Below are 27,764 nucleotides of genomic sequence, written 5' to 3' on the forward strand. Positions count from 1 at the left end.
CTCATAATGCGGTGCGCCTTATGGTCCGAAAAATACGATAAGTTCTACCTTCCTTTAGCATGTCCAGAAGTCCAACTCTTTGTGCGATGGTTAGCTTCTTCCTCTGCCTTTTGAGTGCTACCACAGGAACCTTTGATGGTGCAAAACGTTTCTGTCATTATCCCCGTGTCTGCCCAGCCGGCCCCGCAAGTCTACATGTGTTTTGTGTTTCTCTCTCCTTCACCGCTCTGCCTGGGCGGAGCTCACTGCGGGGTCCCGCCCTTGGCCCACACACCTGTTCGCGATTATTTGCCGTTATGTGTCCACCATTTAAGGCCGGGACGCAGACCTTCTCGCCACTGGATGATTGTGCGAGACACGTTAGTGACCCTCTCAGTCCCTGTGAACATTAGCTTGTGTGAGATTTGTGACTTTGAGAAATTTCCCTCTCTTGTTATAAATAAACTCTGTGTTTGGAATCATCAACCTGCTCTGTGCCTGAGTCCCTGCGATTGATCGCGACAGTTATTCGACATTGTTGTGTTTGTTGGGGAGAAAACTTACAAACATACAGTACAGCACTTCAGAGTCACACTGCTAGTGATATACATACATATCATATTGAAATGCCAGTCAAATACAGCTGCTAATGTGACTGTGTTAGTGTGTCAAAATAGTAGCTATAGCTACACACAAAGGTTTTGTGCTGGTGTAGACAGTTACTACATGTGGCCCTGAATATAATGACAGCTTTGGACACTAATTTGGCTTTTATGAAATGTGTTGCATGAAATAATCGTTTAGTGACTCCTGTGTGTTCTTACAGGACTACATACTCTGAGGATCAGTGAGGCATCCTCAGACTAATTTGTGTAAATAAAATTGAAACTGAATTGTAATTGTTGACTGTTTAAATGCTGGAACGATCGACACACACCTCTGAAAAGTGTGTGTGTGTTTGTTCTTTCTACAATAACTGTTAAATGTAAGCATAGTTATGACTAAAGGAATTCTTTGTCAGTCTGTACTTTTTGCAGAAAGTCTTCATGTTAAAGGAAAATCCACAAAAGCGACAAACATTTCTAGAGTCAAAGAAAAACTTGTCACTGTGATAATAACCGAAATCTTCTCAGACAAAACGCTGATTTAAATACTTTGTCAAAAGCTCTTCAAACAGTTTAAAATGAAAAGAGTAAAAAGAGAAGCGGTCTTTTTAGCTGCTGCTTCATAACAGAGTGCGGATAAATTAACAAATTCAAGGGAAAGTGTCTCCAGCTGATTTTTTAGTTTGCTCTTACTTTGGCAGATTTCTTCTGAGCTCCACACCAGGCTTCCAGCTGCAGCACAGGCTCAAACAGGGACAGGAAGGCAGAGGTCACATTTACTGGAAAAGCTTCAGAAAAAAGTGGCTCCAGTACCTTCACCGTTCAAGGCTAGCAGGTCCAAGGGTCTGTTTACATTCTGCCACAGTGAGATAACATGACTACAGAAACAAGTGCTGTACTCACTTACTGTGGGTTGTGATTTTAACCAATGCAGGAATGTTATGGTCAAGTACCATCAATACGTGAAATTTGCACTAAGGGACAATAACCTCTCTGTTTAGGGTCAGACTGTTTACTACTTGGTGTGCTAATACTGTTTAATACCTCTGTGTTGCTTACTTACTGTCCTCCTCTGTTACAGACTCCTGTTGGAAAACGTGCTGCTGAAGTCTGAGGACACTGAAACCTCTGAAAGGAAAAAAAACTTGAGCCTTTAAAATTCAAATGATGGGTAATTTTAAAGTTTTAACTCATGGCCAATACTTGATTGCTGAGCTTATCCAAGTTGAATATTAAAATCTATTAAACCTGCCACTGAGCCTCATGGATGTGAAACCTTAATTTAAGAAGTGGTCAGAGGGATTACGATTAACATGTGACAACAGCACCTAGGAGTCTTTTCAAAGACAACCAGTAAAGATTACACAGGTTAGAGAATACGTGACTGAGGCAGATTGGCTCCAAAAGTAACATACGTTTAACGGCATTTGTTATAAAAGTTGACTGTGGCATGGCCTGTCCTGTAGCAGTGAGGCAGTGAGCCAGACAAAAAAAGGCTCCAACCAGTGATTTTACTCCCTGACCAGTCTATGTGAGGGCTGTGTTTCTCTAGCCAGGGGCAGCCCAAAGTGAGAGGTGAATCAGAAGAGGAGAAAGTGAACAGAGTGGAGGCTTCGCGGTGGTGCTGTTGAGGATACTGTATTGTTCATAAAGACCTGGATGGCTGCTAACTTTCTGCTTCTTAATTCAGATCAAACTGAGGTTATTGTACTCGGCCCTGAAAATCTTAGAAATATGGTATCTAAGCAGATTCTTACTCTGGATGGCATTACCTTGGCCTCCAGTAATGCTGTGAGGAACCTTGGAGTCATTTTTGACCAGGACATGTCCTTCAATGCACATATTAAACAAATATGTAAGACTGCTTTCTTCCATTTGTGCAACATCTCTAAAGTTAGAAATATCCTGTCTCAGAGTGACGCTGAAAAACTAGTTCATGCATTTATTACTTCCAGGCTGGACGACTGTAATTCATTATTATCAGGAAGTCCTAAAAACTCCCTGAAGAGTTCAGTGGACGGGAGCTTGGAGACCAGACAGAAGTTCAGACAAACAAGCTCTATGCACTGATTAAAGGGTGGAGTCTGCACCTTCTAATGTAAAGTTCTAGTTTCTTCTTCCTTCACAAAAGAATATCAAAAGAAATCAGGAAGTAACAATGAAAGGGAAAGCCTATACAGACAGAAACTTCTGGGGGAACACGGGGGAGGCAGGTCAAACTTAAACTCAATGAGTTAAATAGGAACTATAACTAACCACAACAGAAAGTAGATCACAGATGGCAGCAAAACTAAGAAAACCTATAAACTAAACTGAGAATATATTCATAAAGGAACCAACCAGGAAATGTCTGTTATATAAAGTAATACTCAAACTCAAAATAACTCAAAACACCAGACTGTCATTGTGGCAGTGGTGTGGTCCCTGATCATGAAGGCAGCTCTCTGTTTACCTGGCTGTATCACCCTGGTAACTAATGCTGCACCCATAACTGGGTCCAGAGCAAGTATCTGAGTTTGACTTCAAGTATTTATTTTTGTGCTTGTGGTGATCAGACCATAAGATTAGCTAGCTCTATTTTCTCTATCACCTATTCTAATGTCTCTGATTAGGGTGGTTGGAGCTTGATCCTGAAGCAGAAAGCCAGAGTTAACAAAGAAATCTGAAAACAAGCTTTGTGATACTTGTTATCTCTGACTGAAATTTTAGGTTTTGCTAAGCCAGCTAACACAAAGAAAGCCAGGCTGTGTTTAACTTACTGTATCAGACTGACAGGTGTGTGTGACCAAATCTGTTCCTCGTTGCACTTTCCCAGTTTGAAATAAACTCGACTGAGTTGCACAGCAGTGAACATGCTGGTATGAAGTTTACATCATGTCAGTTTGATCTGATTTCTTTTCACAGAACAGTTTGAACTGTTTATATGTTGCAGCTTCATTGATCCAAACCAGCTTTCTTTCCTTAGACAGCTTTGCTGTAGTTAAGCTTTTTCTAGTGTGAACTCATAGTTAGCTTGTAAAGCTTTTCAAGCTGCGTGCTCTGTTAGTGTAAGCCCTGTGTGTCTGAGTGCTTTCATTTGCTCTTTCTCTGTCTGGTTTATTTAATTTTTTGGGATTTTGTATTTTTTCGTGGTTTTGTCTTTTGTATTTCTACCTCCTTAGTTATCCTTTAATACTTTTGTGATTTTCCAGCCCTTAGATTTTGTCTGTGTGCCTCCCTTGTGTTCATTGTGTTTTGTCTAGTGTTCCTGGTTTCGATGTTCGTGTTGTTTCCTGTTTTACTTTAGAGAGTCTCACAGTCAGTGTTTCGAGGTTTTCTTCCTCTTTGTCTCGTCAGGTCTAATTAGGTTCAGCTGTTTCTCCCACCTGTTGTGAATTTCTCTCGTTCCTCTCTGTGTATTTATTGTGTGCTTTCCATCACACACAATCACATGTTGGATCTTCTGTTCATCACCCTCTAAACAAAGAGTTTCCTCTGTGTTCCCATGCCTCAGCTTTCTCGTTCCCGACTTACAGGTTTTGCATTGTTTTTTACGTTCCTTTTGGTTAGCTTCTCCCAGTTCAGGTTTCGTTAGCGTTTTTCAGTTCCCCTTCGCTTGTTGTGTTGTAGAGTTTTCGTACAGCCATAAATAAAGGCTCGCCTTCAGTTAAAACCTTCCCCTGTATCTGTGTCTGCATTTGGGTCCTCATTCTCTCATCTCCACATGATCTGCCCTCACAAATCGTGACAGTGTCGTTCCATTGAGTGATCGGCTTGTTTTGTTCCTGGTGTCCTTCTCTTTGTAGTGTACGCTTTATAAATAAAGTTTTATTCCTATAATGATGGTTTATGTTGTTATAAAGTGCAGATGTGGACATTGTTGTGTGTTTCAGTGAATCTCTTTAAAGCCATGCTTTGAGCTGCTTTTCATTTACCATCTTTTGTTGTTCCACTGTTTGGTTCAGCAGAGGGCGTCGCTGAGCACAGATCACAGTGTTTCCTGCTGCGTTTTTTTTCTCTCATAAGAAAACGTTCATATGTGGAACTCCAGCTTTGTAGATTCTAGCTGACAGACCATACATACAGCCTGTGGAAATGCTGGAAGGTTTATTATGAACAGAACTGAAGGTTTTTGTATTTTTCTTTTTTCTTTTAAGAAACACAAACACACAAACTGCTGCTGCCACGTCCAGACAGAGCTCATGAAACATTTTCATTCACTCGATTATCAACATGCAGCATGACTGTAGACAATATAGTAGACACACAGACTTGGATAGATACAGCCACACAATTTAAAGGAAGATTTAACACTGCAAAGATTTTTTAACCTCAATTCAATTTTATTCATACAGCGCCAAATCACAACAACAGTCGCCTCAAGGTGCTTTATATTGTACAGTAGATCGTACAATAATACATGCAGTGAAAAACCCAACAATCATATGACCCCCTATGAGCAAGCACTTTGGCGACAGTGGGAAGGATGACAGAATAAAGACATGCTGTGGAAGAATTCAGTGTGAACTGAACATCTTTGCGTTTTTAACTGTCACTGATAGATGTCACTGTGAGCTACAATTAGTTATTTTTCCCTCATTTTATGACTTAAAAATATTTATCAGTTAAATCAAACAATCAGCAGATAAGAATGTCTAAAATCTTGGTTTATAGTAGTATAATATTTATTTTCTCTATACTATATAGTAATAAAGAGGCAAACTCATTTCCCAAACATTTTTTATTGATGTTAGAAATTTGAGGACACATGGATAGCTAAATGTATAAATAATATATGATTCCTGCTTTTTTACATTTTTTATTTATGGTTAACTAACAAGTTTCCCCCTAAAACAAATCACAACTTATGCAGAACAAATTATTATCAGTCATCAACCTTAAAGTCAAAACTCTAAATAACAATCAAACAAACAATAAAGAGCATATAATACCAACACATCAAATATATGAAGTCAGAATCATCTGTAACAATCAGACTAAATTAAAATTCTTCAAATATAAAAGTGAATAATTTCTAAGTAGCTGTTCAGCTGATCAAATACAACACATTGGATAAAATATCAGACAAAGAATTTTTACATCACTTGGATTCTAATCTCACATCAGCTGGAAGAAAATGCCTGCAAAAGTCAACAAAACATGAACACATTAAAAGCTTTTCAGCATTAAATCACAGGAAGAACAAAAAGAAAGAAAAGTTCATACAAACCAGTTATGCTGTGGAAGTCATGCTGTTACTGTACACTTTTAATTGTCATATTAGAACATCAGCTTAACTGAAGTTGGAAACTTCACCATTACCATAACAGGTAAAACAAAAAAACCAGACATGAGTCCTGTATTATTACTGATACGGAATTCTGGCTGATTGTGGATGAAGAATGCTGGATAAACAGGCTCAGAGAATTTAGTTCTGAAGGTGTGGATATGACTCAGTTTGTCAGATGAGACACAATAAAAGGACAGAGTGCCTGCAGCCCAGTCCAGAAACACTCCCAGTCTGGGACAGCCAGTAGGAGGAACAGGGTAATATTTGGACTCATTATTATGTTTTGCACAGAAACGTAGAGGGTTTTCATCTGAACCTTGATCTGGATGGTGAGTAAAACACCACGAAATATTATTTCCAAGCCTGCATGCATCATTGTTTCTTTTCCTCTCAAGTTGTTTGTAGCAAACACCTACATCAACCCAAGTATCAAGACAAGTATTGCATTCCACCTCCCAGTAACAACAGCCAGCCAGTTCCTCTCTGCACAGAATCTGGGGAACCTCACTGAATCTCTCAGGAAGGTCGGGATATGGCTGTTTCTCTCCTCTTGTCACCTTCTTGTCTCCTTCAGACAGAAGGAGTTCACAGTGTGCTGTGTTTGGATCCAGGCTGAGACTGCAGGCATCTGATGGAGAAAAAGAGATTCACATTCATGATAATGTGACTGATTTCTAATTAGTCTGTCCACTGCAGATCTACAGCCTGTTTTTAACAAATTTCAGTAAACCAGGTCTTTATCTCTTTAAGACATTCCTGCAGTTGAACTCATTGGTGTGTGTTACCTGTCTTCATGGACAGATAGAGCTGGGTGTCATCTGCATAGCAGTGAAAATGTATGCTATGTCTTCTGATGATACTGCCTAAGTATAGGGCTTTGGAGTTGACGTCACGTCGCAATGCATTGTGGGAGCGCGTCGCCTTTTTAGCAGGCCACGAATCAAAACAAACGCACTGTGTTGGAAGGAAGATTGCTACGGAGCACACTTAAAAGCAGCGCAAAAGAAAAAGGATGTTATAGAGACAGATTGCGTCCGGATGCAAAGAGACGGTCCTTGCAAAAAAACAGCGTGCATTGGAAATGTGGACCCGTATGAAATAACAGCAGTGGAGTAGAAACCCTGAAGACCAACCGCTATTGACTTAGCCTGATATATTTTGTTACCTTGTCTGTAGAGTCAGCGCATACACAGCGAACCAATTTCGCGATTATAAATCTCTGGAGGCGCACATCCACCAAGGACTGGGTACAACATTTGGCTATTTTTAAGCCTCCATGTTGTGAATTCGCCGTCGTTCAAACAAAGGTAAGTGAGCTTGAGTGCTGCGAGTAAAATGTGTTTGATTTCCCTCCGAACATTCAGATTAGTGCAAGCATAAATTCATTCATGAGGGTTGTTCTTATTTTCTTCAATCAGTGATGAATAGTAAGATGTTCTGGCTTTGCGGAGGGCTTTCTTATAAAGCAGCAAACTATTTCTCCAGGCTAAATGATGATCCTCTAAATTTGTGACACGCCATTTCCTCTCCAGCTTACGAGTTATCTGCTTTAGGCTACGTGTTTGAGAATTATACCACGGAGTCAGGTACTTCTGATTTGAGACCTTAGTTTTCACTGGAGCTACAGTATCCAGAGTCGTACGTAGTGAGGAGGTAAAATTATTAACAAGATGATCGACCTCTGTTGGAGTAGTGTTCAGGTAGCTGCTCTGCTCTGTGTTGATACAGGCCATTGAAGATGATAACAGTGGGTGGATTATATTCTTAAACTTAGGTACAGCACTTTCAGAAAGACATCTACTGTGATAAAGTCTACTCTCCACTGCTGTGTAATCAATTATTGTAAATGTGAATGTTATCAGGAAATGATCAGACAGCAGAGGGTTTTCAGGAAACACTGTTAAATGTTCAGTTTCTATGCCATATGTTAAAACAAGATCTAGAGTGTGATTAAAGTGGTGGGTGGGTTCTTTTACATTTTGAGAGAAGCCAATTGAGTCTAATTGGAGGAGAGAGACCTAATATTTAATAATCCACATTTCACTGTTTTACTCTTTGGTTCAGATGTGGATACTGTATTGTTCTTTCTTTGTGATTTTTTTATGTTTAAGTTGTTTGTTGCTGGTTTTTAGTTTGTTTTTTGTCTTTTTGGGAGCTGACACAGTCTCAATGGAGATGGGTTTTTGGGGGGGTAACAGGAGGAGAGAAGCTGCAGAGAGGCGTGTAAGACTGCAACTCTGCTTCCTGGTCCCAACTCTGGATAGTCAGATTTTGGGGGGTTTAATAAATTGGTCCATATTTCTAGAAATGAGAGCTGCTCCATCCAAAGTGGGGTGGATGCCGTCTCTCCTAACAAGACCAGGTTTCCTCCAGAAGGTTTGCCAATTATCTATGAAGCCCACATCGTTTCTGGGACACCACTCAGACAGCCAGCAATTTAAGGAGAACATGCGGCTAAACATGTCACTCCTGGTCTGATTGGGGAGGGGACCAGAGAAAACTACAGAGTCCGACATTGTTTTGGCAAAGTTACTGTTGGGTCTGTTCCCACAAACCCGCTAGTTCTAGAGACTTATTCATCATGAAAGAAAACAAGGCAACAGCGTTCGATCGATTACTTGCGCAAGGGAGGCCTCATTTGTGTCCAGCACGAAAATGACCCCAAATCCGGCCTCCTCTCGCTGCCTTTTATTGAGAGACAGTTCACACAAAACACAGCAAAGCAACGCCCACATGGTTCTAAGGCATTGTATGTATATGTGTGAACTTCTGTATGTAAGTAAGAATGTGTGTGTGTGTGTGTGTGTGACCTCCTGCTGGGCAGGAAGCTTACATCAAAAAAGACCTTCACAAGGATGTTGCCTGTAATAAAAGACTACAGCCCCCCACCCAGAACCTCGAGAATCTGGGGAGGGGGACAGTGAAATTCCTTTCGTAGGGATGGTAAGCATAAAAATGACAAACATTTAACAATTCACTCTAACAGTTACACACCGATTCAATATTGATTTTAGTGACCTCCGATTGGCGTAACCGGGTGTCATTACTGCCGACGTGAATTATGATTTTACTGAATTTACGTTTACCCTTAGCCAGCAGTTTTAAATTTCCTTCAATGTTGCCTGCTCTGGCCCCTGGAAGACAATTGACTATGGTTGCCGGTGTCTCTAGCTTCACATGTCTGAGAACAGAATCGCCAATTACCAGAGTTTGACCCCCGGCGGGTGTGTCGCCGAGTGGGGAAAAACTGTTAGACACATGAACAGGTTGGTGGTGTACCTGGGGCTTCTGTTTAAGACTATGCTTCCTCCTCACCGTCACCCAGCCGCCCTCTTTCCCCAGCTGCTTGGGGTCTGCCGGGGAACAGCTAGCGGGGCCTACGCTATCTTCGGCTGCACCAGCTACAGGGGCCTGGCTAGCTACGGGTGAATGAAGCTGAAGCTGCCTTCTCCAAGATTAAAGAACTGTTCACGTCTGTGCCAGCATTGCTCCATCACGATCTCAGCAAACCTGTGTTGTCTCAGTCTGTAGCCCAGCTGGAAAGCTTCAACCCTGCGCCTTTTTTCCCGTCGCCTCTCCCCAGCAGAGAGAAATTATGATATGGGGGATATGGAATTGCTTGCGGTTAAGCTGGCGCTAGAGGAGTGGCAGCATTTTCTCGAGGGGGCAGAGCATCCATTCGTCATTTGGTCTGATCATAAAAACCTGACCTACCTTCACACAGCCAAAAGGCTGAACTCACGTCAAGCCCGTTGGTCCATGTTCTTCAATCGATTTAACTTTTTGATTTCCTATCGACCAGGATCCTGCAATGTCAAACCGGAAGCCCTGTCCTGTCAGTTTGATCTGGCGAATGAGCCGCCTGATGCTCACACCATCCTGCCGCCCGGAGTCAGAGTTGGCCCAATCACCTGGGAGGTGGAGGAGGACATCCGCCATGCACTGGAGACGGAACCAGACCCTGGTACGGGTCCTCCTAACCGGCGCTTTGTTCCGACATCGGCTCGTTCTAAGGTGTTTGATTGGGTCCACAAAGGCAGAGTCGCCTGTCACCCAGGAGGCGGGAGGACCAGCTCACTCATTAAAAGGTATTTTTGGTGGGAATCTCTGGAAAAAGATGTCAAGAAATATGTAGCCGCCTGCCCTATCTGCACCCGTAATAAAGCAGACTCACGCCGCCCAGCTGGGTTCTTACAACCCCTCTCGATACCTCGTCGTTCCTAGTCCCACAGCTCCTTGGATTTCGTTACTGGTCTCCATGTGTCTTCCCTTAACACAAGGGATTCCTGACTCTTCTTATTTGTCAAGGTCCAGTTTCAAAATATGCTGGGGTCAGTGCATTCATGTAACTAACGCCTTGTTAAAGGAGAAATGTACCTGAACGTTTCTGAATGTTGCTGAGTCACAGTGAAAGAATGAAACCAAGACATTTCCTGTTTATGCTTTCAAGATTTTAGTTTGGGTTAACGACAGTAATAACTAATAATAATTAATCATAACAGCTGTACAAACATTATATAAAATAATAAATATGTGGGAAGTTACGGTTTGTATTAATACAGTCTGAATCTGTCAGAAAAACAAAGACTGGTTTGGTAAGTTTGGACAGTTGACATTTACCTGGGATCAGTTTGTCTCATAGAGCATCCCTAAGGTGAAAGGTCGTCCCAGAGCAGCCACTTACATGATATCTAAGGCCATCGCTCCTAAACCCAAAAACATGGGTTAAAGATGAGAATCAACTTTTTTTTCTATTCTATTCTATTCTAAAATGGCAAAAATAGAAAAGTAGTTCTTTTTTCTACTGTCTGTTACTTTAATGACAACACAAATGTATGTATTAGTCCTGATCTCTGTATCAGTTAATTCCTGTTTTATTTTGATAGATCATTGTCTCATGTACACTATGTTTAGTTTTGCTAAGCATGCTACAGCCAACAGTGTGGATTTGAGTCCAGGACCTTCTTACTGTGATGCAATATCACTACTCCCCTTTGGATTAGGTAATATTTTGACGCCCACACTTAGCATCCACTTTGCTGTTCTAGGGAATTATGGATACTTGCCAACCAGTGCAGCCAGCGATTTTATTAAAAGTAAATAATTAAATGACCAAAAACATCAAACCCAACCTTTATCTATAGTAGTTCATATAAAAACCCTCACAGTTGTTGCTTTCACACATATATTAACTGCATTACTGAACATGCAAGTTTTTAAAATTTTTACAGTAAATGTGTAAATAATGCTAACAATGATCCACTATCCACCTCAGTTTGGTCATTTGTTGTTTGTTGCAGGGCTGGTGGTCTTGGTCTGTTTATCTGTCACATTATCTGTAAATCAGATCAGTGGCTCTGTGTACGAGTATGTGACACACAAGTCTGGGATTTATCAATATTTCTATTCCTGAATTACACAAGGTTGTTGATTTCGGTAGTGATTACACTCTTTTGTGAAAATGGAAACAATATGGCCAAGCAGTCATTTCCACTATACTTCTATGAAGTCCCTCATGTGTAGTTGATGTACTGTAATGTAAATTCTCCGCAGAGGATCACAAAAAAGAAAAGGGACGTCTGAGTATAACCAAGACCACAAAACGACTGACTCTAATTCACTAACATATGCACAGTGCTGGAAAGAAAACTGGCCTGTATGCAAGTTTCAGGAATTTAACTTTTTAATAAGGCATTTTGAGCGCACATTTTAACTTTTTTCTCAAAATGATCCATAATACAGAGGTGGGACCAAGTCATTGTTTTGCAAGTCTCAAGTAAGTCTCAAGTCTTTATCCTCAAGTCACAAGTCAAGTCTCAAGTAAAGTCAAGCAAGTCAGAGTCAAGTCGTAAGTCAAGACAAACAACTTTCAAGTCAAGTCCCAAGTCCAAAACTTTGAATTTCAAGTCCTTTCAAGTCTTTTTTAAAAAAAAAAAAAACAATGTTGCAGTTATATGTGAGATTTAAATAATAGACCATGTGTTCTTTTTTAAATCTGTATTTATCTCATTACCTGATGAAACAAGTAACTTACAAAGTATGCACAAACTAATTCTGAAATTGCACCTTTATAATGTACAGCTCAATTAAACTTTGCTGCAAGAATAGTCTTCCTCTAAATTACAAATTCACAGAATAAACATTCAGTGAAAAATGCAAAAGTAGAACTTCCTGTTGAAACAAAAAGTGCTGAGATTTCCTTATGTACAAAACAATGAACCATCGCAGTAAATTTAGTGCGGTGTGATTAGCTTGTCCTCTCTCTGTCATCTAGTCTCTGTGTGAACAGGTGTGAACATGTGTGTTTGTGTGGTGGGCAAGAGACGAAAACAGGGCGTTGTTGGAATGCTACTACGCAAGTAACCCTGGCAGAAGGGGTTACATGAATAGGATGAGGGACCTATGGATTCTTCGATACCCAACATCCACAATGACGGCGAAACAACTAGTAGCTCAGTGTTCCAACATTCGAAAGAAGGGACTGCTCTCACAGCTAGAGATTGACGAGGTACAACATAAATGCTACGGCAAGGAGGAGTCAGGACGCCAGGTCAGGGGGGAGATATCATCACCCCCACCCGAGATTGGGTACATAGCCCCAAGTGCGATAGGAGAAGGATTGTTGAGTGCGAGAGGAACTGACCTGAAAGATAAGATCATGGCCAAGCTTGAAACCTGGATCCCCCGTAGCCGGTTACCAAGATTACGTGAAGTACCCTCAGAAGATCTGCTAGATGATGTTAATGCAGCACTACGGATGATACCTACAACCACGATTACCGACACTAACAAGCTGATCTACAATACGGCAGCAGTGATCAGTGAGATGCTTGGCTACAAGTTGAACAGCCACAAGGGGCAGTACCCTCCATGGAGAAGGAGGCTAGAGGCTAAGATCAAGGTAGCACGGAGGGAGGTCAGCCAACTATCGGAGTTGCAGAAAGCCGCGACAAAGAAGGTGCCTAAGAAGTACAGGAAGCTGTCCATACCTGAGGCCTTGGAAACTGCCAAGCAAAGACTCACAGCCTTGGCCAGCCGCTTGAGGAGGTACACCAGAGAGATAGAAGGCAGGAGAATAAACCAGCTGTTCTCCACAGAACCAGCAAAGGTGTACTCTCAGTGGCAAGGGAACAATAAGAGAAGAGCACCACCAAGGCTGGAGACGGAGCAATACTGGAAGAGCATATGGGAGAAGGATGCAACCCATAATGGCAATGCTCAGTGGCTAGTGGATCTGAGGGCAGACCATAGCGACCTCCCTGAACAGGGTCCAGTAACCATCACAGTGGCAGATATCCGAGAAAGGGTCTCCAGTATGAAGAGTTGGACAGCACCAGGGCCCGACATGGTTCACGCCTACTGGCTGAAGAAGCTGACTGCACTCCACGAGCGCCTGGCAGCACAAATGAACCAGCTGCTAGTTAACGAGAGACACCCGGAATGGCTAACCAAAGGTCGGACGGTCCTGATCCCCAAGGACCCCAAGAAGGGACCGGTCCCATCCAACTACCGACCAATAACCTGCCTCAGTACTACATGGAAGCTCCTGTCAGGCATCATATCGGCTAAGATGAACAGGCACATGGGTCAATACATGAGCGGGGCACAGAAAGGGATTGGCAAGAATACCAGAGGCGCAAAACACCAGCTACTGGTAGACAGAACAGTCAGCCGAGACTGCAAGACCAGACTGACCAACCTGTGCACAGCCTGGATTGATTACAAGAAGGCCTATGACTCAATGCCCCATACCTGGATCCTGGAATGCCTAGAATTGTACAAGATCAACAGGACCCTAAGAGCCTTCATCAGGAACTCAATGGGGATGTGGCGGACAACACTAGAGGCCAACTCCAAGCCCATAGCACAAGTCACCATCAAGTGTGGGATCTACCAAGGAGATGCTCTGTCCCCACTGCTGTTCTGCATAGGCCTGAACCCCCTCAGTGAGATCATTAACAAGACTGGCTACGGATACCGACTACGAAACGGAGCAGTTGTCAGCCACCTCCTGTACATGGATGACATCAAGCTGTATGCCAAGAGTGAACGAGACATTGATTCACTGATACACACTACCAGGCTATACAGCAATGACATTGGAATGTCGTTCGGACTGGAGAAGTGTAGTCGGATGGTAACAAAGAGAGGGAAGGTAGTCAGAACTGAGGGGATTGAACTACCAGAAGGCAACATTGCAGACATAGAGGACAGTTACAAGTACCTGGGGATCCCGCAGGCGAATGGGAACCATGAAGAGGCCGCTAGGAAAGCTGCAACCACCAAGTACCTGCAGAGGGTCAGGCAAGTCCTGAGGAGTCAGCTGAATGGTAAGAACAAGATCCGGGCCATCAACACCTACGCCCTGCCCGTGATCAGGTACCCTGCTGGGGTAATAGGCTGGCCAAAGGAGGAGATAGAAGCCACTGACATAAAGACAAGAAAGCTCCTGACCATGCATGGAGGGTTTCACCCCAAGTCCAGCACCCTGAGGCTGTACGCTAAGTGGAAGGAAGGGGGCCGGGGACTGGTGAGTGTCAGCACCACAGTCCAGGATGAGACAAGAAACATCCACGAATACATCACGAAGATGGCCCCAACTGACAGTGTGCTCAGTGAATACCTCAGGCAGCAGAAACCCAAGAAAGAGGAGGAAGGCGAGGAACCATCATGGAAGGACAGGCCCCTGCACGGTATGTACCACCGGCAGATAGAGGAGGTGGCTGATATCCAGAAATCCTACCAGTGGCTGGACAAAGCTGGACTGAAAGACAGCACAGAGGCACTAATCATGGCAGCACAAGAACAAGCTCTGAGTACAAGATCCATAGAGGCTGGGGTCTATCACACCAGGCAAGACCCCAGGTGCAGGCTGTGTAAAGATGCCCCAGAGACAATCCAGCACATAACAGCAGGGTGCAAGATGCTAGCAGGCAGGGCATACATGGAACGCCATAACCAAGTGGCCGGCATAGTGTACAGGAACATCTGTGCCGAGTATAACCTGGAAGTCCCGAGGTCAAAATGGGAGATGCCCCCAAGGGTGATGGAGAATGACCGAGCTAAGATCCTGTGGGACTTCCAGATACAGACGGACAAAATGGTGGTGGCTAACCAACCGGACATAGTGGTGGTAGACAAACAGAAGAAGACGGCCGTAGTGATCGATGTAGCGGTTCCCAATGGCAGCAATATCAGGAAGAAGGAACACGAGAAGCTGGAGAAATACCAAGGGCTCAGAGAAGAGCTCGAGAGGATGTGGAGGGTGAAGGTAACGGTGGTCCCCGTGGTAATCGGAGCACTAGGTGCGGTGACTCCCAAGCTAGGCGGGTGGCTCCAGCAGATCCTGGGAACAACATCGGAGATCTCTGTCCAGAAGAGCGCAGTCCTGGGAACAGCTAAGATACTGCGCAGGACCCTCAAGCTCCCAGGCCTCTGGTAGAGGACCCGAGCTTGAAGGATAAACCGCCCGCAGGGGCAAGATGGGTGTTGGGTTTATATATATACATAAATGAACAAGAATGTGCACTTTAAGTTATTTCAGTTAACTATTCTGCATTGCGTTTGCATAAGACCAAATTGGCCAAAAGTCTGTCAGTCATTTGTGCACGATGAGGCCGTAGAATGATGCCACCATAGCTGAAAACTCGCTCCACAGGAGCACTACATGCAGGTACTGCCAAAACTCTGGTGGCCACATGAAACAGAGAAGGAAGAGTCTGCCTGTTCAATGCCCAGAACAAGAGGGCGTTCTGTCCATCAGCAATATCCAGGTAGTGACTTAGCTGTAGAGCTGGACTCTTCCCCACATCCTTCTTCTGCCTCTTACAGTAAGCAGCAAAGAGTCCTCCATCTTCACAGGCCTCTTGGTGTTCCTCACCAGGAGTCACAGGTTGCTCTGACTTTGCAGGATCTGCCGCATCTTGCAGGATCAGATCTGGCAAAACAAATTAACAACAGCAAAAGAGCCTTTATTACAATTTTAGACAAAAAATACAGAAAAAATATACACTATATTCAATCTTTACCTTTAACTTTTTGTGTCACCTCTGTCTTTATGTCACAACTGCCCAACACATGGTGTTCCACCCACAACAGAGAAAATGCTGGATCCAAAGCAGCTGCTTTAAGGCACACTGGATCTGAAAAGGGGGCAGTGATCCCATCTTCTGCTCTAGCCATTCGCACACTGATAAAGATTCCAAGAAATCTTTTGTTCAAAGATGCTTGGAGGCTCCTGACCAGACCATTCAGGAAACGGACTTGAGGCTTCAGTTTCTCAAGGTGGTGACTGAGGGACAGCACGGATGGAACAACAGCACTGATCGTCACTATTTTCTCACCTTGTGTCAAATCTGTTGCTTCTCCAAAAGGCTTCAAGATGTCCACCATCTCCTTCAACAGGTTCCACTCTCGTGTTGTGAATAATAACTCCTTGTGCCCAGCCATTTCAAGAACAGCACAGAGTTTTAGATGTTCACACTGGAGAACTGCCTTTACTTGTCTCAGTGTTGAATTCCATCTTGTGATTACAGCAGCAGGGATCCCTTTCTGTTCACCAAATTCAGCTTCAAACACATCTTTGAATGTTGTGCTTGTGTGCAGTAGAGAGCTGAGCTTAGATAACTTTGAAAGTGAAGGAGATGCCACTTTGGTCTCTGACAAACCATCTCTCACCACCAGCTGAAGTGTGTGCGCAAAACACTGCAGGCGCTGTGTCTTTGCCATAGCAGCACCTACTGTTTCCTGATCTTCCAAGGTTAAGTCGTGCCAGAGCTCTGGGTCGTCAAGATGATCACCATCATCATCATGTTCCTCACCTTGCTCAGTGGGGAAGCAAACAGTGAATGCTTTCCGCATATTGGCAGCATTGTCACTAATAATATAGTTTATCTTTGATGTTGTATTCGTCACATATAGCTTCAAATTTCTCACAGATTCTTTTACCAGTGTGTAATCCTTTGAAGCGGTCAAAGGCCAGCAGTTTGGATTTTAGCTGCATCCGCTCTGTCTCTTTCTGTATCCAGTGCACAGTGATACCAAGGAAACCCCGCATCCTTCGGTCTGACCAAATGTCCACAGTGACTGAAACATGATCAGTCTCGCTCAACTGAGTTTTTAACATTGAACATTTTTCAGCAGCGAGGTTCTCTGTTTTTGATATAATTGTTCTGCGACATACTGCGACATTTTCTGTCAACTACTGTCAGAAAGTGCCGAAAATTCTTGTTTTCCACAATAGAAAGGGGCAGGTTGCAACCAATAATCAAGTCACTTAATAATGCATTCGTGATAGCTTTCTGCTGTGGATGAGTCATGCTGTACTGTCCGGCACAAGTGTCCATAAACTGTGATATGGAAGGCTGTTGAGGTTCATTTGTGATCCTCTTTTTCATCTGGTATTCTTCAAATCTGATAGAGGTAAGCATATTAGACTCATGTCAGAAATTCCATTACAGCCATTCATGAATTGCATTTGACTTTAAGTTGATCCTAATAATCCTAAATAAATATTAACACTTAAGCCCTCATAGTTTTCAGACAATAAAAAATATAAATAAAAAAAATATAAAAATTATTTATTAAGACACTTTTCTCAAAACTCTGCATACAGTTCTAATAAGCAATGTTTAGCATTCCTGTTAAGAATAACTGACCTTTGCAAATAAACAACAGCTAATAACATAAGATCAAAGTATTTTATTTGATGTATTGACATAAATGACAGAAGAAAAAGGCCATGTATAGCAGGACTACTCAATTACACACTAAGGTGGGCCAGATTTTCTAACCAAAAAAAATTTCCCTGGCTCAGACATGCAAAAGTTAAACACGACCATACACTAATTGCAAATTAAACACAGTGATTTTGAATTGTGATGTGATGGTAAAATAAATATTTGTCAGTCTAAACTGAGTTAAATCTACAGGGTTATTGATGGGGAGGAGACGGAGAGAAACTCTCTTCCCTGAGTACAGCTACAGAGCCCACTTTCTGAAACGGACCCTGCTCACCATTCCCCGACAATTCTGAGCTAACAAGCTGCATGTTATTCTTGGATTTAAAATAGCATGACAAACATATCATACCTGTTAAAGCCAAACAGTATCATCAACGTAGCCCGGAGAACATTTGCTAATAAGATGAAGTTAGCTAAGTCAGCTGTCTCATCGTAGCAAAAAAAGCACCACCTACCGTTCTTTATGCAACTTCAAATGTCGGACAAAGTTGGAGGTTGTTCCATCTCCGTCTGTGATTCTCTTCTTGCATGTTTTGCATATTGCATTTCTTTTTTTGTTGACTACTTCGTAGTTTATGTACCCGAAAGAAATTACTCTTGGCAGCATTTTTGGCTCGAGCGTTTTTCTTTTTGTTTTTTTTAAATCTGGTTAATTTGATTGGCTGTGCTACAGCTCACGCTCACATACATACGGAGTGTGGTAAGAATGAATGAATGAATAAAGTAAATTAATGGTCTGCACTTTTTATATAATATGTATGTTAAATTTTAGATTTGGGTAAAATATCAAGTCTTTTCAAGTAAACAGGTTCAAGTCCAATTCAAGTCCCAAGTCACTGGTATAAAAGTCCAAGTCAAGTCACAAGTCTTACAACCTTTTTTCAAGTCAAGTCTAAAGTCATAAAATTAATGACTCGAGTCTGATTCGAGTCCAAGTCATGTGACTCGAGTCCACACCTCTGCCATAATATACATTTTTTCTTAATGTGTCCCCAATAGTAGTATATTGAGTGCCTCTTCCTACCTACCCAGTACCCTAATTCTACCAGAAACATGATTGCAGCTTGTGATTTTTCTTTGCCCATATAAGTAAGCTTTCAGATAAATGTAGTGTAGCAAGATATAAAGCGATATCAGATAGAAATTATTGCACCTTTAATGTTTACTCAAGCTCAGTATTTGAAACTGACTTAAATTTGACTTCTGCAATTTTTATTAAATTCATTTAATTTATTAATACAATGAACATAATGTTAGACATGTTACATTTAATATGTCCAACCAAGTGTAGATATTTCTATCATTTCTCTAATTTCACTGCAGGTGCAAACTTTGCATGTGACAAATAAAGGTTTGATTGATTGATTTGTCTTTTTTTTATTTATTAAAGTATTCTATCATTCTACAGTGTAGAATATAGGAGTGGTACATGTCCCAAGGCAGGTTTTCAGTTCAGCATTGAATTGAGGTAACTGGGGTTTTGTATTAGACCACTTACACTTAGGAATGTAACATTTTCCAAATAAAATTTCAAAATATCAAAATAAAGGAATGAGTATTCTGGTTATTTTTACCTTTAAAAAAACAACAACCTCCTTATATTGTAACTTCATTCTCATGCCACAGTATAGTTGAAATACATGTTGATTGATAAGTGGTGATAAAATACTTTTCATTGTAAGTCCATATCAGTGACCAATTAATATTGGTGAAGTTATTGTTCCAAAAAACTGACAGCGAGGAGTTATAGGACAATGAGTCATATTCCTAATAAATGTGTTACTTCATTTTTTATCCAATATACTAATGCCATTTATGGGAACATCTTTTTTCACAGGTACCTGTATGTTTAGTCCATTTCTGTCTTGTAGCAGCCTCACAAAACCAAAAACTGAAAACTGTTTGTAAGGTAGCAAACCTGCAGTCAGCTGACACTGAAGAAGTCACCTGGATGATGATGAAACGTTTCTCCCACTGAAAACGCTCCGTCCAGATGAACAGAATCAAGTGTATTGAAGTTTATTGAAAAATCAGCTATAATTTCATGTCTTGTGACAAAACATACATCCTCTGTGCTGCACAAGTGTATAACCATCAATATCCTTGCATCCATCCATTGACAGCCATTTCATTTCGTACAGTCTGTCAGTCAGTCTGTCCCAAAGTACAGATTCTGATTCATCATGATGGTGAGAAAAGCCAGTGAAAATTTCAAGCTTTTATCTCTGTAAATTTAGAACGTGTAAAACATGTAAACTGAATATTTTGGGATTTTTCCCTTTGGTGAAACAAAATGAAACACTGTAAGTTGCATTGGACTCAAAGTTACTTTTCTATTAACATTTTATTGGAACAATCACACATTAGTCACAAAATTCTGAAAATAAAAACATCTGAAAATGTCTAAAAAAAAAAGGGAAGTAAAGGAAAATAAATGAGGTAAAATGTATCTAAAACATGAGGGTATATGAAATAAATGCATTCATATGATTTGTTTAGTTTTTTTAACTTTATTGAAATTAAATAGATTTACATGAGAATTCACCATGCAAGTCAAATGTCTGAATATCAATCAAATTATCAATCAGACCATTTATTATGTGAAGAAATATGAAGTCAGCCACAACAATAAAAATGGTTCAGATATAACAATGGAATAAATGTCTTCTAATTAATCAGCTGATCAAATGCAACAAGTTAAAATTAAAACATCAGACAAATTATTTTAACTTCCACTCATTCTAATCTCAGGAAGAAAATAATACAAAGAAAAAGCAGAATCTCATCAAATCATTACAAAGAAAAAAAACGCTTGGATTAACAAATCATGAAATATTTAAAGGCTTTAATCAGGATTAAACTGCAGGATCAATGAAAGCATAAAGCACAAAAAGAGAGAAAAGGATAGCTTCAATCAATCTGAGGGTCAAACAACACAAATGCAGGAAACCATGGAAATGTGCAGGTGGATAAAACAAAACATTTCTATCTCTTAATGTGAGGCCCCATTTATGTGAACTCCAAATATGTCCAGCAAAAACAATCTTTTAATTTCAGGAAAAGATGCTCTGAGTGGCTGTAAGCTGTGATCATACAGGCTGATTGGCTGTCATATAGTAAATAACTAAATGTGACCGACATGATGGGACTCTACACATTTAACACAGCTCTGGTGTAAAAAGCTGGACTGAATTAAACTAAATAATGTGTCATCAAGTTTACAGACAGAGCAACACGGAGCTGTTTTTAGTCCAGGCCTTGAAGGCTGGAAAAACAGACTCAGAGAATTTGGTCCTGAAGGTGTGAATGTGACTCAGTTTATTAAATGAGACTGTGTAGTAGGACAGAGTCCCTGCAGGCCAATCCAGATACACTCCCAGTCGGGGGCAGCCAGAAGGTGGAAACGGGTGTTTAGTGGTCTTACTATCATGCTCTGCATAGAAAGTTGGGTCTGGGTCCCATTTAAAGCCCAAAGACCAGGAGATGTTATTCCACCCGAACCCAGTCAAACTACCTCGTCCCTTTCTCTCTAATTTTCTGTAGCAAACAGCAGCAGCAGCATCTGCACCTTTGTTCATATTCAGCTCTACCTCCCAGTAATGGCGCCCAGTCAGAGCCTCTCTGCACAGAATGTGAGGCCAAACTTCAAATCTCTCAGGATGGTCGGGATACGACTGCAACTCTCCGTTTGTCAGCTTCTTGTTTCCTTCAGACAGGATGAGGTTGTTGTTTACTGTGTTTGGATCCAGGGTGAGACCACAGGCATCTGATGGAGAGAACGAGACCTGATCAAATTCATTATTCATGATGATGTCACTGACTCCTCGTTAATCTGTCCATTGCAGATCTGCAGTCTGTTTTTAACACGTCAGATCTCTGTCCTCAAACCTCAGCTTGTCTGAGTTTGATTATGATGATGGATTTTATCTGCGTGTTTCTCTGATTCTGTGTTTCACACTGTGCTGCCTTTGAGACCTGATCAGAATCACAGTTCAGCCTAAACATTAAAAGGCTTTATTAACAGAAAGTTACTGTTGTTAATAAATGCAACAACATGTTTAAGAACCTAAACCAATCAGACTGATCCACTGACAGCACTGCTTTAATAGTTCCTGTTCATACTGCTGAATCAGACATTAATAAAGTGATTTCAGTGACATGGATACAATCTGCAGGTCATTGTTCTTCACCAACATTATTTTTCTGCATTTAAAGAATTTTGTTTCTCAATGAAACATGCTGGACCCATATTTTTTATTCAAAGACAAATTTAACCTGAATAAGAGAAACCTGAGACATTTTAATTATTTGTGCACATCTTTATGGCCAGTTTTAAGAGGAAGAACAATTACAGCACCCAGTATGACTTAATGAAGGAAGTCATCCTGGTATCGATTCTGCAGTATTAAATTAAAATAAATGGGAATAATTTCACTTTAAACAGTTCAGCTAATCTGAAGATGAAACAGTATTATTTTGTTACTTACACAACATTAGATCTCTTCTGTTTGTTACGTTTTCCACATCAGTGGCATCAGGTCCTGAGAAACCATCAGTGACCAGGTTTGTGTTCCTGTAGTGGTAGATAGTTGCTCCTTTGTATTTGTCATTTTCAGTGGCTGTTATAAACAGTCTGCTGCAGTTCTTCACAGCTTCTGTCTTTTCTTTCATTTTGGCTCTAACTTCATCTGAGAAGTACCATTGGTCCTGGGTAGGTGGAGTGTTACCATCAGTACCTTCCAGCTTCTTTTTCTCCAAGTAGTCAGACATGTTCTGCAGATATGGGTCAGTGGATTTCAGGGAGGTGAAAACAAAGCAGAGAACTTCCTCTACTCCTGGTTTAAACACCTCTCTGTCCAGCTCAGACTGATCTGAGATGATCTTTGCTCCCTCCATCATGTCTACAAAGTACCTGATGATGGTGACTTCTCTCTCTTCATCTTTGATCCACTTGGTTAATCTCTCCTGACTGAACGGTGACTTGTCTCTGTCATCAAACACTTTCACTAATTCCTGCTCATCTTCCTCACCTGCCCTGATGGAGGGAAGTTTCTCAGCCATTGTTTCCTGGAGTGAAGATCTGAAATACTCACAGAGCTTCTTGAATCTGCTCAACTTTTCTTGTATCTGTGGAAAGTTTCTCACCACTCTGTCCTCCAGCAGATCATTGCATCTTAATTCCAGGTTATAGAGGTCCTTCAGAGCATCTTGAGCCTTTCTAACAAGTCCAACACTGATACCAGTCATCATCTCAGCAGCTTCTGGATTTAAAATCTTCAGAGGCATCAGTGTGACCTTCAGTGGAACACAGTTTTCTCTGTTTTCTCCCAGTAGTTTTGGAAGTTGGATGTATGTCTTCACTGCATCTTCAAATGTTCCAGGGTTGCTTTCAAGGATGAAGTCTCCATAGAACTTGCAGGTGAATTTATCCGTCACAGCTTTTTCTTCATCACTCAGCTTGATGTCAACTTTCCTGTCAACATTAAATGAGGGGATCTTCTTTATCACCGTTTGCATGGTTCCCTTGATGTCCTGAATGTTTTTAGGATCTAACTTCTCACTGTCAAACACAAAGAAAGCATTTGCTCCATAAAGGATTCCTGTGACTACATGTGTCGCCAAATTCTTCACATTTTCTGCTTCTTGAGTGTTCTTGGTTTCATTAGGAGTCAACATCAGCTGTTTGAATTTGGTGGTAGCTTTGTACTGAAGGGTGACTCGACTCTGATGGTGAGATTTCTTCTTATCATTCAGATATTTGGCTGATCCTCCAACTTCAATGAGTCCACTCATGAAACTGGCCTTCAGTGAAGCATTAACATCCAGCAGTGATGACTTGTTTTCAATAGAATCAGTCGCACTGACTTCAAACTCACTGCTGTGCTGATTATTCTCCACTGACTTCTCCTGCAGAGTTTTATTATCCCACAGTGTGACACCTTTAAGACATGAGATCCACAAAAAGGTTAAGAGGGAAAAAAACGAGTCCTTAGAAACATCAGCACCAGAGTGTACACTGTGTTTTAATTTTACTTAATGCAGTACATTTTATTTGCATATATACTCATATTTTTTCATTAAGATGCGTCCAGCCAGAAGAAGTTATTTGGTTTATACTGAATGTAACATCCTTTATACTTCAGTTTTGAAATACTACAACTGCTACTAATAATAATAAGATAAGATAAGATAAGATAACCTTTATTAGTCCCACACGTGGGAAATTTGTTTTGTCACAGCAGGAAGTGGACAGTGCAAAAGTTATGAAGCAAAAATTAGAATAAAATAAAATAAGAATAAATACAGTACACAACTGTACAGAATAGAATAAAATAGAATAAAATATGCAATAAGATAAAAATAGAATACAAGTGCTATATACAACTCAGTAAAAATACAACGATGCCAGAAAAGATTATTGCACATTAGTGTTATTGCACATGTGTGGATGTGTGTGTTTGATCAGTTAAAGTCTTTGTTGTGGAGTCTGACAGCAGTGGGGAGGAAAGACCTGCGAAATCTCTCCGTCCCACACCGTGGGTGCCGCAGTCTCCCACTGAAGGAGCTGCTCAGTGCTGTCACAGTCTCATGCATGGGGTGGGAGATGTTGTCCAACAGGGATGACAGCTTAGCCACCACTCTCCTGTCACTCACAACCTCCACTGGGTCCAGAGGGCATCCTAGAACAGAGCTGGCCCTGCGGATCAGCCTGTTCAGTCTCTTCCTGTCCCCAGAAGAGATGCTGCCGCCCCAGCAGACCACACCATAAAAGATGGCTGAGGCCACCACAGAGTCATAGAAGGTCTTCAGGAGTGGGCCCTCCACTCCAAACGACCTGAGTCTCCGCAGCAGGTACAGCCTGCTCTGCCCTTTCCTGTAGAGGGCGTCTGAGTTATGAGTCCAGTCCAGTTTGCTGTTCAGATGAACACCAAGGTACCTGTAGCTGTCCACAGCCTCAATGTCCATACCTTGGATGTTCAGTGGTTGCAGTGGAGGATGTTTGTGCCTGCGGAAGTCTACCACCAGCTCCTTTGTTTTACTGGCATTGATCTGGAGGTAGTTCAGCTGGCACCAGTCCACAAAGTCCTGAGTCAGTCCTCTGTACTCCTTGTCGTCCCCATCAGTGATGAGGCCGACTATAGCAGAGTCATCAGAGAACTTCTGCAGGAAGCACTGGGTGGAGTTGTGGGAGAAGTCTGCAGTGTAGATGGTGAAGAGGAACGGAGCCAGAACCGTTCCCTGTGGGGCCCCGTACTGCAGACGACCCTGTCCGACACACAGCCCTGAGTCCTCACATACTGTGGTCGGTCGGTGAGGTAGTCCAAAATCCAGGTAGTGAGGTGATGGTCCACTCCAGAGTTCTCCAGCTTGTCCTTCAGGACCGAGGGAAGAATAGTGTTGAAGGCACTGGAGAAATCAAAGAACATGATTCTCACAGTGCTTCCAGCGGTCTCCAGGTGAGCGAGGGAACGATGTAGGAGGTGAATGACGGCATCATCCGCTCCAATGCCAGGCTGGTAGGCAAACTGAAGTGGGTCCAGTGATGAGCTCACAAGGCGCCGAAGCTGAGCCAGGACCAGCCGCTCCAGGGTCTTCATCAGGTGGGATGTCAGAGCCACCGGCCTGTAGCTGTTGAGGTCCTTGGGGCGTGAAGTCTTTGGCACTGGTACAACACAGGAGGTTTTCCAGAGCTGTGGGACTCTTCCCAGCCTCAGGCTCAGGTTGAAGAGGTGCTCCATCACACCACACAGTTGGTCCGCGCAGGACCTGACGACCCTCGAGCTGATGCCATCTGGACCCGCTGCCTTCTTGGCTTTAATCCTCCTCAGTTCCCTCCTAACCTGGGTGGTTGAGAGAGACAGGCTGGAGCCTTGTGTTGATTGTGTATTGGATGCTGTTGTTGGGGGTGGGGAGGAGTGAGCAGGGTGAATAGAGGAGGTGTGAAGTGTCTGAGGTGTCAGAGGTGGAACAGCAGCAGTGGGGGTGGGTGAGTCTGCAGCCGATGTTGGAGACTGCCTCATGGCTGAATCAAATCTGTTGAAGAAATGATTCAGTTCATTTGCCCACCTCACATCCCTCCCAGGCAGAGAGTTCTGATGATTATAATAATTATAATTCTAAACTAACAAAGCAAAGCAGAATTTTAAATGCCAGTAAACTGTTAAAAGTAGAATCCAGCTGACTCTGTCTTGTATTTTAAAGAGTTACTGCAGCTGTTGAAAGATTGATGAAAGATTTTCTCCCTCTTGTAGGAATGCAGCTGAATAACATTTTATGAAATTAGAAAAGGATCCTGGTGTTATTTGTCTCTCAGAAACAGTTCATAACTTCCCTTCAACTCATCCATGTCACCTAAAAGGTAAACCTGTTTCTCCATCACCTGTTCAGCTCTGATGATTCAGTAAGGACATCTCCTGGTTTCATCTTCATGTTTCCCTCTCACCACATATCCAAACCGACATCATGACCAGCAGCTTTACAGCTGTGGCTCCAGCAAACATCAGCTGATACTAGAAATTAATATTAAATAAATTCTAACAACAGCTGATCAAGCTTAAACTCGCTGCTGTTGTTTAACGCGACATCTGCTGGTTTCCTCTTTCTGGCGCAAAGTGGATGATAAACAAACAAGAGAGAAAAGCCGATCAGCTGATCATTGATCAGTTTCATGATTGAAGTAGAAACAGGAGAGAATGAGAGAAGAAGAGGCAGCTGTGCAGTAAAGACACAGAATAAATCCAGCTTTGTGTCTTTTTTTCATTGTAGCTGAAGTTCGGGACAAACTGTGTTCCTTTTCAGCTCAATACGAAACGCGTAATATTTCCTCTGAATACGAGACGATTCCGTCTTTTTACGGGACGGTTGGCAACTCTACTAACTAACCTTATGAATAAAATAAAGTTCACTATCAGTAACATCATAGCACCCACCCAGCTGTATAGAAACTCCGTCATGCTAGCTAGTACGCAGTACGAGTTATTGTAACTGACTGTAAAAAGTCAGCACAACGAAAATAAACTAAACTTGGTTTATATCTGACCCAGATAGACTGCAGGTCATAACTTCTTACCTGAAGTTCAGTTCACCTGACACTCGGACCGGCGGCCGCCTCGGGTCTCTGCTCCTCCTGCCTCCCCTTTCCCTCATCCACCTGCTGGCCTCTGTGGAAGCTCCGCCACAGCCACCACCAAAAAACTGACTTATTTTTACACATCGACCAGCATCTGGACCATCCACCACCTCTCATTGTTTATACCGTTACAAAAAAAATCATCGGCCCATAAAAACGAAAAATCACCATCGGCCCGCACGGCATCTGCAATCACGCCTCGCCAGCTTGAAACCTGTGCTCTGCTTGTGTTGTTTTTGTTGGTGGTGATGTGCACAGCTGGCAGCAGGAGAGCTGCAGCCGTTTTATGTACTGTTACAGCAACCACGTGATTATCATCAGGTCTGCCGTGGTGGTTTACAGTTATCAATTTTTTTTTCTTAGAAAAATGTTAAATAATAATAATAATAATAATCGATATACCAGGAAATCATGCATTGACAAAAGTTCCCCTTTGCTTGGATTGCAAAGGGTGATTAAATGTGTAAATTTTTTAAAGCATTTTTAAAAGATTAATTAATTGCGATTAACGCGTTAAATTCCCACCCCCAATTTTATGAAGTTCAATCAGAATTTTTGCTTTTCACTTTTACAACAGTTCAATAAACACATTGTCCTGATATTTTGGAGAACAAACTGTACCTACCTGTGCTCCACCTTTGAATTCACATACAGTATGATTATAATTCACAACCAAAAATGGAAACCAGATGTTATTGTGGATGTTTGAAGTAATTGAATGTCTGGAAATTTCTCTCAGGTCAAACCAATCAAAACAAAAAATTACACTTTAATAAACCTGGTATTTTTTCCAATATCAGATGTGAACTTTTGATTATAGAATGAAAACTGAGTTCAGGGGTGAGTAAAAGAAGACACGTCTGTGATAAAAATGTGAGATTTTGCTGTCCAGATGTTCAGTGTGGATACAGTGGATATAGACTGAGAATCTAAACATGTCACACGTTACCTGGGATGAGTTTATCTCTCCGGGCATCATAGAGCATCCCTAAGGTGAAAGGTCGACCCAGAGCAGCCACCTCCATTATTTTTGAGTCCAT

General features: G+C 41.9%; 1 protein-coding gene across 1 annotated transcript; it reads right to left on the reverse strand.

The window, feature by feature from the left end:
- Positions 1-5,681: 5,681 nt before the first annotated feature.
- LOC134633428 (stonustoxin subunit beta-like) lies at positions 5,682-27,764 on the reverse strand. Its single transcript, XM_065471617.1, has 6 exons — positions 27,674-27,764; positions 22,082-23,533; positions 20,821-21,360; positions 6,362-6,481; positions 5,933-6,175; positions 5,682-5,704 (listed from the first exon to the last, which is right to left on the reverse strand). Exons 1-6 carry the CDS (start codon positions 27,762-27,764, stop codon positions 5,682-5,684), a joined length of 2,469 nt encoding a protein of 822 aa, XP_065327689.1.

Source organism: Pelmatolapia mariae, linkage group LG8 (assembly GCF_036321145.2).
Source record: "Pelmatolapia mariae isolate MD_Pm_ZW linkage group LG8, Pm_UMD_F_2, whole genome shotgun sequence".
NCBI classification, from domain to species: domain Eukaryota; kingdom Metazoa; phylum Chordata; class Actinopteri; order Cichliformes; family Cichlidae; genus Pelmatolapia; species Pelmatolapia mariae.